The following is a 13,598-nucleotide window of genomic DNA, read 5'->3' on the forward strand; positions in this document are numbered from 1 at the left end:
TTTTTTTTAAAGAAAACTTCCAATCCAACATGCCTGCAGGTTTTAAAGGCATGTTTGGCAGTAAAATAAATTATTTTAAATGCTTAATGAGCATACATAAAGAAAGAGACGCGATGCTCGGAGACATGAAGAAACTTTCAAAGATGAGCAAATGAACAAAAACAACGGAAATGTCACACGCGGACGACTTTAAAGATACATTTCGTTGTCAGTTGCAGAAAAAAAATTATCCAATTTGTTACATTACTGTCATTTAATTTATTACATAAAACACATTTCCATGATTTTTCTCAAACTGACANTTTTTTTTAAAGAAAACTTCCAATCCAACATGCCTGCAGGTTTTAAAGGCATGTTTGGCAGTAAAATAAATTATTTTAAATGCTTAATGAGCGTACATGAAGAAAGAGACGCGATGCTCGGAGACATGAAGAAACTTTCAAAGATGAGCAAATGAACAAAAACAACGGAAATGTCACACGCGGACGACTTTAAAGATACATTTCGTTGTCAGTTGCAGAAAAAAAATTATCCAATTTGTTACATTACTGTCATTTAATTTATTACATAAAACACATTTCCATGATTTTTCTCAAACTGACTCTTTACTAGTTCCATGACTTCCAGGCCTGGAAAATGTGATTGTGAAATCCCATGACTTTTGCAGGTTTTCAGTGACCATCTGTGTGCCCCCTTACCCACAGGTGTCCCCCCGGGTCCCACTGGGGGCCGGGCCCCGGGCGGGGGAGTCATGGTCATTGCGGCCGGGGTGCCCATCGGCATCGGCCTCATCGCCACTCCTCTCTGTCGAATCTCTGCACACAGGAGAGCAATTCAGCACAGAATTAGTTTTTCTGCAGAGGCAAACAGTTTTTCATCTCTTTTTTTCAATCATATGAAATATTTTAGTGAGACGGATTCACTTTTTAAAGCTCTCGTCTCTGCGTGCTTCTGACCTGAGCTCCATCAAACTCCGCTCACAAACTTAAACCTTCAGGGGCTGTTTGGTGCATTTACACGCTTTTCATTCTTCATTTTTTGATCATTTTGGCTGTGTTCGTGCTTAAGGCATATATTTTGGAAAGACTGTGTATTTGAGTGTAATCAGTGAATTTGCAGCTCAGCTCCTACAATAAGTCTAAAATACACTGTGGAAACTAAATAGTTACATTCAGACTGTTCAGGTCCAAAAATGCTCCATTGAAACCCATTCAAACTGACATTTTTGATCCCACAGCCATCAGAGCAGAAAAACAGGACTTGTATTATTTCTGGGTGTCATTCTGGGCTTTTGACTCTGAATTTGTCATTTTGACTATTTTCCACCTGATGAGGTCATTTTGACCATATTTGGCATTTGGAGGAAATACATGCTATTTCCACTAGGTGACCTGTCACAGTCAATGTAGCTGCTGATCACTGACATATCCCAGACTGTCAGCAGCTACACTCACACACTGACATATCCCAGACTGTCAGCAGCTACACTCACACACTGACATATCCCAGACTGTCAGCAGGATTTTGTTTTTACGTTGCGTGTCATATATTTTAAATAATTATTGTTTGGGTTTTTTTCACTCTAGAAACATGGTGGCTTCGAGACAAAAATCTGGCATTTACAGGGTTAAAACTCTGTAAATTAATTTTAAAAAAATTGATATTTATGATTAGGACTGATGTTGGTTAAAAATAAACTCAATGAAAGTAGAAAATAATATTAATGTACAATAGTTTTTATTTTAAAAGTGATATTAGTGTGTGTAATATTAAAGTGGGCCGTAGGGGATAATGCTCGGGCTTTGCCAGAGTTCATAAAATGATTTGTCTCTCAGTAAAAGTCTTATTTGTTTGTTGTCTTTCTCACATGCTCTTTTTCTCTCTGACCCTGTCAGCGTTTCGTTGTGCATATTGCTACTTCCTGAATCCGGCCAGGAAGACGCGCCCTCAGGCTCCCAGGCTTCCAGAGTTCAGCTACGAGAGGAGGCTGCGAGCAGAGTCACGCTCCCCTGGACCGAGACCGCGATCTGGGACCGACACAGAAGAGAGTGCACCCCCCTCTGGAGGTACTGAAATCACACACAAACTGGTCTTGACTGAGACAAACCAAGACGAGGTCTCCTCAGGTCTGAACCAAGAAAAAACACTGAAGCTAGAAGAGATTTTTAAAGAAAAAAAATGCCAAACTTTATTTAAAAACAAAAAGACGTTAGAAATCACTAATTAAAATCGCCCAAAAAGAAATCTTTAAAAATCGTCCAAATTTTTTAAAGAGAAAAAAATTACCTTAACTTTTAAAGAAAAAAAAACAAATGTTATTTAAGAAAACTTGTCAGAAATAACCAAAGATTTTTGAAGAAAGTCAATCACCATAATTTATATTTTAAAAAAATCGCCAATCTTTATTGGAGAAAACATGTTGGAAATCACCTCAACAATGAAGAAAACACATTTTTGCACCACCCTTTCTCCTTTCATAAATAATGAACAGTCCCCAAATTCAGTTTTAATGTAATTTTTAAAGTTCAGAATTCATTAATTTTTTAAAAAAAATAAGGATGAGGAGTATCAATGCTCATTTCAGAGAATGTTTGGTCTTTAAAATCTGCCTCAGTGTCCTGGAAAAATCATGGAAATTTAATTGTAAAAATGTCTTTGAACCCTGTAATTAGGACCAAAGATAAAGCTGCAGACAGAGTAATAAACTGATTCATAAACAGAGGAATAGCAGTTAGACACAGACGGAAAAAAACATCAAATTAGGAAAAAACTGGTTCAGACTTGAGACCAAGACTCTGAACATGTGTGCTAAAGACACACCATCACACACACACACACACACACACACACACACTCGCACACTCGCACACTCTCTCTGTCTGTGCATCTCTGTGTTACTTACTCCGTGTCCTAACCGCCGTTTACATGCTTCTTAGTCCAGTTCTCCAGTCGACCTTTGTCATTAGTTTGTGTTTGATTCTTCTCCCGATGTTCATGATGTCAACTTTTACCCTTTTGTAGTTGTTAGCGAGCAAGGAGCCAGCAGAGGTGAGACACTTTAAATATCACTGTCCTCTTTAGGAAGCAACAGTGAGAAATACAACTGCCTTTTCTTTGTTGATCATTTTCTAACCGATGCAATCAGTTGAAAATTTTAATCCTGACTTGGTCCCTTTTCGGTAAAGACGACGTTTTTGTTTGTTGTGCTGATGGTGCAAAACAATCAAACGAAAAACCAAAAATAAAGAAAGAAAGCAAACAAATTTCTTTACTCGCTCTCTCTTGAATTATTGCAGGATCGCATGTCTTACCCAAAATGATGTCAGTATATTTTTGACAAATTTATTCCGTGCATGTGGCAGAGATCAGACAGGAAGAGCAGAACAAGATTGGCGTGTCACAATAATAGAAATGTTGTAGTTGACACCGATATCAGCAAAATTCCCCAATTCTTTATAATTAATTCGATACAACGGTAAAAAATAAACAAAAACTAAAAACAGTAAATCTAACGTGCTTAAACATGCACTTTATTAAAAACAATTCAATTAAAATCCTGTTACTAATGTCAGATGATCTGTCTCAAACACAAAGCACTAGTCTTTGTGGGTTTATGAGATTTTGGTGGCAATCCTAACAAATTAGGGTTGAACCCGACTCAGAATCGTCTTCATAAAATTAGTTCGGCAGTTAAATACAAATATTCAACAAATCTTTTTTTTCTGAATAACTTTTTAAAGTTTGATTGGGTCTCAGCTGGATTTTCTGTGTCACACTGATATTCACCCAATACAGTTAACGAGCTACTTGAGATAATGACGGATCGCAAAGGACAGACACGTCATACTTTACCGTATAAACTTGCTGTGCGCTGTAAACTCGCTCTTCTTCTTTCGGTCTCGCTCTCTCCGTGCTGCTGCCTGCATGCCTGCAGCTCCTTGTACCAAAGAGTCGCGTCAAAGTCAAGAGTGCTCACTCTGCAGCAAAGTCTGGAGACCTAAATTGCTCAGAAAACAAAAATAACACCACACATGCAGCGCAGAATAGATGCTCAGCGCCTCCTCACGCTGCTGCCGTTACAGAATAACAAATACGTGGTGCTCCCGTTGTTAAGAATTAAAAAAATACTCTGGTCTCCGGAAAACACACCTTATAAAGTCGAGACGGAGCTGTGGCTGTATCAGTGCTTGTCACCATTTCTCATGTGTTGTTTTCCGTGCTGGTAGGTTTTCTTCTTCTTCACTTATAGCTGTTAACGCTGCCCCAGTCAGTTCAGCAACAATTGCATTCCTGTTAACTACGTTATTAGATAAAAATAAGCACTCACATTTTCAGAATTTTGGCAGCGACTTAGTTTCGGTTCTTACAACATCCCAAAAACAACAGAAATCATGAACAAACCAGACGTTCCTCATCACATTTCCTTTGTCAGACCTGTGAGCACGCTAACCGTGCTGCGTTCTCGTGACCAGTGGGTTTAACAGTGTGATCTTGCCTCTAGCCAAGGCTCCGGCTCCGTGGAATTTGGTCCACAGTTTCCAGATCCAGCAGAGTCCAAAGAGCCCCCAGAGCCGACCTCTGCAGAGTCCAGGTTCCCCTCCTCTCCCTGCACTGTGTCTGATCTGGCTTAATTCAAACTGATCAAACCAGAATGGATCAATTCTCTTCGCTGTAGAGTCCATAACACCGTAGAGCGCAGCCCCAATGCTGATCCCAAATTTGCTAATCACACTAAAGCAGCAATGAAAGCAGCGTCTGGATGTCTTCTGCAGACCTGGGTCAAACAGTTTGTTGTTTTCCAATCAGAGAATTAAAAATGTTTCTGGCAAAGTTTGAAAAATCAAAGAAACTGAAGTGATTGTCTGAATTGGCCTGATGGATTAATCCTAGAAAATTTAAATTGAAATAAAAAATACACTTGTTTGACCCAGATCTGGCCTTCACTGAGTGTACAAAATATTTACACCAATCTCCTAATTGGTTAATTTGCTCTCCGATCTACAGAAGTTCATGTCTTAATTTTCTCAGAAATCCTTGCAATTTCTAAACTTGTGTCACCAACATTAAATCAAAAAGAGATCAGAGTTTGTGTCTGGTGAGATCACCTCAACAGTGTCAAATATTTTGTGCATAAAGTGTTTTTTTGTTTTGTTGGTGTGTTATCATTTAACCCCCAATCAGATAAGATGTAATCCTGTAAGGGAGTTTGGGAGATTTTAATGTTTAAGCTTGTATTGTGTCGATAGTGATTTTAATTCCACCCTCAGCGTGTTTTTACCCAATCAAGTTGTAATTAGTTTACACAGTGCCTCCTTTTTTGTGAACATACACATTATTCATCCCTTAATTTACGTCCCATCAGTACAGGAATTGTGCATTTTAGTGTGTGTTAGATTTTTTTGCACATTCAGACCTTTGGTTTCAGATACTTTTAGTTCAGCAGGTGATGTTTTTGATGATTTTCTCTGCAGAACATTTATAGTTTTCCAAACCACCTCCTGTGATCAGACAGTGTGGCCCACAGCAGTGAGTTTAGTAACAAACTAAAACATTTTACTGCTAATCACCTCCTGGAATATCAACCCTGTCCAAACAGGGCTCCGATCTGTCTTTATTCATGTTCATTTCTTTAAAATGCTGTGACGGAAAGAGTCTTAAAGTGTGCAAATAATAGTGCATTTAAATTGTGAATCATATTTGAGTTTTAGATCCACATTGAAACATACTAAGCATACCATTCAGAGGAAGTAGTTCTAATAATGTGATTATGGGTTTATTTCATGCAAGCTCTCCCAGAATTAATTTTTTTTCACAGTTTATGTCATGCAATTTCTCAAAAAATAAACTGACAAAAAAAACCCCAAAATGTTGAATTCGTTGGGCCTTGCAAAATCCTCTAGCTCTACTCTGAATATTTTTTTAGTTGCACATTTCAAAAGCCACACTTTGGAAATTCAAAATTAAAAAAGAATTTGGAGTAGAGAGTTTTCACATTTATTTTTTAACCCAATAGTCAAAAAATAAAAAGTTGGCATTATCTGCTTATGCAAACCTCGGATTTGTTACGTTTGTATATTATGATGTAACAGATGCGTTGTTGTTAGCTTTATGCGCAAAAACCGCTTGGTAATGGTTAAGAAAAGATCATGTTTTGGCTTTAAATACCTACTTTTTGTGGCACTAACGTGACCTGAATCAAAGTAGTGTCCGTAAAAAAAAAAAAAAAAGCAACGGGTCACTAAAAGTAGCCCACATTTGGTGCTGAAAAAGCTGCAAAAAGACATCAATGACTTGTTAAAAAACAGCGGCTTTTGATGCTTTTTGGTCTGCAGCGTTTCAGGTGTCTTCACACCAAACATTGAAATGATACGATAATGATAATATGCAAATGTAACGAATCCTCAGGACGCAGAAATGCACAGCGCAAACATTTTCTTCTGGTGACTCATCTGGAATTTTTTCCAAGAAAATCCATGATACGACCTGCAGAGCCACAGTTGAGTTTGTATGAAATTACTCGATATTACGCTCCTAACGTTTATCTGTAACACTTCAGCAGCTGCTGTTGGTTTTGATGAAAGGGTTTTTGCTTGAGTTGAACAGAGACTTTAGTTTTAATTCTTTGGAGCCTGAGCAGATTGACTTTCTTTCTTTCTAAAAACACAGGGAGGCGAGTTACTTAACAAGAAATGGCCCAAAAATTTGCAGGAATGAAATTGCTGAAAAATGTGCAAAAATGGAAAGAGAAGAAAATGTTAACTAGAAGACAGACATACAATAAAAAAGTGCTGAAAAAATAATCTTTTTTTTCTGTAACATATTTTAAATATATCAATAAGAGAATCAAAAATACAGTTTGGACATTTTTTTCTATTTTTTTAATTGTTAGAAACTAATTTAATTCCATTGTCTTCTTTTAATAATGCTGCATTCTTGTGACGTCAAAAGGTCGTAGTTTTTGAGTTTGGAAGTCGTTCTTCCGAATTCATTGTGTTCATGTGCTTTTAGGTGGTAAAGTGGGAATAACATAGATGCTACAAAAACGACAGGTTGCATTTTAATGCATTTTAATTAAGAGGTTGATAGATGTCTCCTTTTTATTTATACTGAAGGCAGCATCATTTCTTTGCAGTTTGTGGGACATTTTTTTCTCGTGTTTTTGAAAGAAATCAAACCAAATGTCTCAGGCGTCAGAGGTTAAAATGGTTGTGACAGACTGCACAAAAACAAATGCTGTCAGTCAGGGTGTTAAAGAGTTCACTGTCTGACAGCTGTGCTGTTGGATGGGAGGAGGGAGATTTTAGCGGTTTGGTATTTAAGCTTCTCGCGCTCTCCGCTTCTCCAAACTCTTTTTTAACTTATGTCAAGTCTAACAAAGGGAATGCTGCTGATTGTCTGTGATTCACTTTCGATTTTAACTCCAAACGGCCAATCATGTGTTGTATTTCAGACTGTTCACACTGAGATGCTCCCTGTTGTTCTGTCTCTTTGCTCTCATACTCACTTAAGGTTTCTTCTCCTCAGATGAGAGAGAGTTGGAGGACGAAGGAGCCACCAAAGAAGCAGCGAGCGAAAGCCAATCAGAGGAGCCGCAGCAGGAAGTAGAAGAAGAAGAAAAGGTGGTTCAGGAGGAGGAGGAGGCGGAGTCCGGGCAGAGTCAAAGCGCTCCACCTGAGTCAGAGTCTCGACCGTCGTAGTCGCAGTGAGTCCGAGCGGGGACGCGGGATGATTCGGTCCAAACAAAAGGTGTTGATAACAGCCATGATACACAGGCGGCATTTTAAAGCAATATAGATGGACTTAAACCACAAACCTCATAAACTGCAGTTGTGTTTGAGTTGTTTTGAATCTAAATCCGACTGTGCATTTGTCATTTTCCAGAGGAGATTTTGTAGGTGATGTGAAAAACAGGATCATACGATGTTATTTTCATCGTATTTAGCAGTAAAATTGTCCAGCGATATTGCCTAAAATGATGCCAACATATCATGGCCCTCACACTTTGATGGGCTCACTGAGAAGCTGTCAGATCGATGATTGTAGTTTTTACTCGTTCTGGACGGAGCGGTCGGCTGCTGATGATGCTCTGTATGTGGTGATCGGCATAGTTACTTTCTCAGTATTCTATAATTTACACTATAAGGGTTTTTTTAGGTTTGAAGTAGCTGGCTGCTGTCTGATTTTGGAAAGTTTTCTTTTAGATGCAACAGCTGGTTCACTAATGGTTTGTCCTCAGATGAAACTAAAACTTAAATTGCAACTCATTGAATGACTGACTCCACTGAATGTCTGTATATTTGGCAAATCGCTGTTTATTATGATGTAAATTTTAGTTCGGAACATTTCTGTTATTCATAGTTTTGTTGGGTTGAGAGAGAAAGTGCATCTGAAGACAAACTTGTTGTGGATCAGGACATCAGTTAACTTTATGCCATTAAGTTAAGTAAGCTGCACTGCTGTAGCTTTATTCAGCTCCTGTTTTAATCTGCCGTACGCTCTTAGCCTATTAAAGGAATCATTCACATACAAAATGATTATTTGTCGATCAAAAACCAATCCTGTCTTATCCTGAATTCACGAAGAAAAATTAATTTTTCCCGCATGCCTCCGAAGTAAACGAAGAATCCAAATCTCTTTTGTGCCACATTCAGACGCCTTTCAAAATTATTTTCCTTTTTTGTAAATTAGATATTCACAAAAAATTGGCAAAAATGTCCATCAAAGAATAATTCCTATAATTACACAAATTAAATGTTTAAAATTATGTAAATAGAATCAACATTTTTTATATTTATGTACCTCTTTCTTCTCAATGGGTTAAACAACAGCATAACTATTAGAAAAATCATTGTGTTTTTAAAACTCACTCGAAACTTTTGCAGAATAAAATTTTATTAGACTTTGTCAGCAGATGTTTGATGTTGTTTACTGCAGTTCATAAAAAGGGTTTGCCTTATTTGGATTCTCCGTTCACTGTGGATGCATGTGAGAAAAAAAGTTTCCTCACAAATTCTTATCGAAGTATTCCTTTAATATTAAATCTTGGACGGATTTGTTACACTCACATTTTACCAAAAACTGACGCATGTACACATGATATCCTGCTGGATTTTTGTAGTTTTTTTAAATGCAGTTTTGGCAGCTTGTCATGGACAAGCAGTAAAGTTCGTTTGTGCATTTCAATACAGCTGAAAAAAAAACAAACAAAAAAACCCCAATTGAGACCATGTTTCACATTATACATGCACCAAATAATGCTCCTAAATCCCTAATAATACTGGCATATCCCACCTCTTAGTGGGAAAATGTCAAATTCTGGAAGTCGCCTAATTTGGAAAATTTAAACAAATATGCTGTTTTCATATCAAATTATATTGTTATATTGTCATATTCAGAATAACAGGAATACTAGTGTGCATGTAACCGTAGCTGCTGATGCAGCAGAAAATGTGTTTATCTTTCAGTACAATCCTACTCATCAGGTCTTAACTGACTCCTAATTTTTCCATGATTTTTTGTGGTACGGGAAAAATGGACCTCGATATCTCACCTGAGTTGGTTTTTTTAGAACCATCTGTCTTTGAATTGGTGCCTAACTTATTAGCTGGAGGATAGCATCAGTGTTGAAAAGTCAACAATGACCCAGTTTCCAAATGAACTGAACGTTTGACTGTTTGGTGGGTGAAACAAATTAACAGACGAGCTAAAACTGCCAATTCACGTCTGTCTGGTTGTTGCCAACAGTAGTTCTTTGCTGGATTATCATTTGCCAAATGCACTGCTTTTTTATCTGTATTACCTGACGTCATTTGCACTGAGTTTGTATTTATTTCGGCCAAATTGTGTTTTAATCTGTTGTTTAGGTCCTGCTGCTCTGTTTGATCTTAAATGTTTAATGCGGTCACAGCTGTTTAAAAGTAAAGGCCGGGTTTGGGTTCTCGAGCCAATAGGTTGTAATTTAGCGTTGGTTTGATTTTTTTCATTGTTCTTTTCTTTTCATTTCATTCATTCAAAGTAGGGCTGAGCGATATGGCCTAAACATAATAATTTATTGCATCAAACTAGAATGTATTACATCAAACTACAACACCCCCTCCTAAGAAAAACTACTAACAGGCTTTTCCACTGTATATATGAGGATAAACCCAGGCTTCTCCATTGTTTATATGGGAACCGTATCTTCAGCAAAATGCAGCACAACTGCATCCATAACAGCTTCGCAGCGTGTGGCTTTCCTGCCATACGGGACACAACGGCAAAACGATTCCACGAATGTCAGATAATTTTCCTGTGCGCTGTCGTGGTCTCCTGTATGTCGGAGTGAGACACATTTTTCCCACTCAGCTGCAGTTTGTGCTGCAGCCTGTATTTAAAACAGCCTGTAACACTTTAAAATTCCTTTTAAATAATGTGGAAAAAAATCATGGGAACGACTTTAATTTTATGAGTCAATAACTTAAAAAGAGTGATTATAAATATGGTAATTAAGTACATAACATTTCAGAAAAACTTGAGTTGTAACAAATGAACTTGTATGGGTTATCATCTTAAAAACTTAAAAACTAAGCATTTAATTGCCATATTTATGAACACACATTTTTAAGTTGAATTAACTTTTTTTTTAACATCATTTAAAAGGAATTTTAAAGTTTTATGCACTGTTAACATAATTACAAACACATGCTTTTAATTTGATTACTAGAAAAAATTATTAGTCCAGATTTTTTCCACATTATTTGAAAGGAAATTTTAATAGGTTATATAACTACCATAATTAAGAACACAGTTAATTCCTCATAAAATAATGTTATTGTAACTAACATTATTTTAAAGGAATTTGAACGTGTTACACAAACTTTGCAGCAGCCTGTGGTTTGTTGGGAAAGTGCTTAAGATTTACATTTTAAGAAATTAAAGTTTAAATTGGAATCAACTGATGAAAGTGATTTATCGCCCAGCCCTAATTTGAAGTGTTAAAATTGTGTGCACTCACAGTCGGTACCTGGTGCCTTCTGTTGTTTTCATGAGTTTTACAGCGTAATCTGTAACATGTCTAACTACTGTAGTAACATGAAAACATTAGAGAGGCTCATTTGGCCAACTCAAGCACCTGTTTTTGACAGCAGTTTTTAGGAACAAGAAGAAATAGAGAGTGTCTATGCAAATGTTAATGTGTGGTATCACCTGTGGTGTGAAGGGTGGTCCGTGAAACACACCCAGGCAACGTGTGCAAAGTATTCTTTAAGGATGCAGACGACACATTGACTTTTATTTAATATGTATAATTAATTTAATTCTGTGTCGGTCTGAAGATATTTGTTGACCTCAAAACCTTTCAATTACCTAGGTTCAATTGGAAAAAGTTGGCCCAAAGGTTTGGGCAGCAAATGTGCTTTTGGACAAAATCTAGTTGAATATTGAGGAGCTGAGGTCATGAATTTTTTTTGACACTTTGACACATTTTGTCCTGTTGTTTCCTTGCAAAATGTCACCTGCTGGTGATGGAAAGTGGTAAAAAATCTAAATAGGAAGCAGTCATTTTAATATTTAAACACTTCTCAACGAGCTGTTTCGCACACTGAGTCATGTAATACCTGTTTACTTTGTAGTTGTACTTTTGTTTTTCTCTGCTACATTTATCAGTTACCTCCCTGCCAATGCTGGGTGTCATTAGGTGAGCGCATGGCACGCCTAATAAACGATTTACACCAACAAAGGAAGAAAGTCGGTCTGTTGTGGTTCTTACAAACTTACCATGCGCGCTTCACAGGTTAATTTAGCTTTTGTCCAGATTTAAGCAGCGGCAAAATCTGGTTACTACAAGATGTAAGTGAGAGCATGTTTGCTTATTGTGGTTTGGTTGAACTTTAAAAATGCGTAGTTTGAAAACTTGTGTTCACTAAGTACTCATAAAGCACCTAAAACCAATGTGGGCCATCAATATAGAAGCACTGAGATGAAAAAGCAAAAAGAAAACAAGAAATCAAAAAACAAAGAATTCATAGTAAAGTAGTTTGAAATAATTGAAATGAATGCCATGGTGTAGCATGTCAGAAAAATAGTATAGCACATCAAGAAAAAAATCATAGTATAGTATGTCAGAACCTTAAAGAATTCCTAGTATAGTATGTTAAATCCTTAAAAAAAAAAACTAGTATAGTATGTTAGATCCCTAAATAAAGTCAGAGTACAGTATGTTAAAACACCTGGAAAAAAAGTCTTAGTATATCATGTACTAACAGAGCCGGCGTTTGTCAGCGAGGTTAAATCGTCGCACTATTTATGCTTAAATATCAGTCATCGCTGATCCAATCGTCCACAGAGCGGCAGTGCTGTGGGACACGAAAACGGTACAATCAGGGCAAAACTCGCAAAAGGCAGCAAAGAAAGCGGACTGTCATGGCTGAAAGCACCTCCGCTGATGTAAGAAACAAACACGGTCTCAGCCCGTTTGAAATCTTGTCCAGGTGACCATCCCAAACTGAAAAAAAGCTCCACGTAGGCATTTTGTTGCAGTTATTTTAGCGCTGCTGCTATCCACTGAAACGGCCGTAAAGTTTGCAGGAAAGGCTACCTGGGTGCACGCCAGCCATAGCAAACTCTTTCCAGATCCTCACGACGACACGGGGCCCTCCAAATGTGTCGGCCGATGCCCAGAAAGACTTCACAACAACCCACTGAGGACTTTTCAGGAGCGAAGGCGGATCGCTGCTCCTCAGGCGACAAACACAGCACGCCAGCAGCGGCAGAGGCTGATGGCTTTGGCGAGCGAGGGCTAAAACAGCGGACTCCTCCTACATGCAGCGTGCCAAGCTACCGCCGCAGTGACGGCAGTAGAAAACTGTGTCACCAACGATGGATCAGCGATGGAAACCAGATCCTCCAGACATGCCAGATCATCCAGACCCTCCACACCCTCCAGATCCTCCAGACCCTCCAGATCCTCCAGACATGCCAGATCCTCCAGACCATCCAGACTCTCCAGACCCTCCAGATCCTCCAGACACGCCAGATCCTCCATACCCTCCACACCCTCCAGCCCCTCCAGTCCTTGGTGTGCACTCCCCATGCCGAGATGGCCTCAGATGCTCTTCATCCTTCTTGTTCCTCCTTGAGGTAAATATGGTGTTTCCTGTCATTTTCAAATATAACTGTCGTAATAAGTTAAATTAAAAAAAAAAATAGTATTATAGTATATATAGTATGAAGTTTTGGTGCGATTTTGAAGGACATGTAGTTTCTGTGCAATTTCGGAACCCAAGCTGAAGTATGACATCTGGTGGGAATTTTGGCTCCAATAGTATGACTTTTTGGTGTGATTTTGGACCCCATGCTATGATGTAACTTTCTTGGTACAATTTTGGACCTGTGCAAGCCATTGTTTATTTTGCATAAACAATCAAAAACAGCATAAAATTGCATGTTGAAAAAAATGACCGAAAAAGTCATACTATAGTATTGCCTTTTTGGTGAAAAATGTCAAAATTTAAAATGTCTTAAAAACACTTGGAATCCACCTTAAATAGCGTGCCGAGACAGGCCATGGCAAAATATTTTGCATAAACAATCAAAAACAGCATAAAATTGCATATTGAAAA

At 38.0% G+C, this 13,598-nt stretch overlaps 1 protein-coding gene across 1 annotated transcript in view; it reads left to right on the plus strand.

Moving 5' to 3' along the window:
• Nucleotides 1-11,724, plus strand: part of LOC121954817 (endoplasmic reticulum junction formation protein lunapark-B-like) — a 20,395-nt gene extending 8,671 nt beyond the window's left edge. Inside the window, exons 7-10 of the mRNA XM_042502525.1 lie at nt 705-806; nt 1,896-2,066; nt 4,502-4,591; nt 7,525-11,724. Coding sequence (XP_042358459.1) covers nt 705-806; nt 1,896-2,066; nt 4,502-4,591; nt 7,525-7,697 — 536 coding nt within the window. The 3' untranslated portion in view covers nt 7,698-11,724. The remainder of the gene's footprint in view (nt 1-704; nt 807-1,895; nt 2,067-4,501; nt 4,592-7,524) is intronic.
• Nucleotides 11,725-13,598: the final 1,874 nt, after the last annotated feature.

This window comes from Plectropomus leopardus, chromosome 15, assembly GCF_008729295.1.
Source record: "Plectropomus leopardus isolate mb chromosome 15, YSFRI_Pleo_2.0, whole genome shotgun sequence".
NCBI classification, from domain to species: domain Eukaryota; kingdom Metazoa; phylum Chordata; class Actinopteri; order Perciformes; family Serranidae; genus Plectropomus; species Plectropomus leopardus.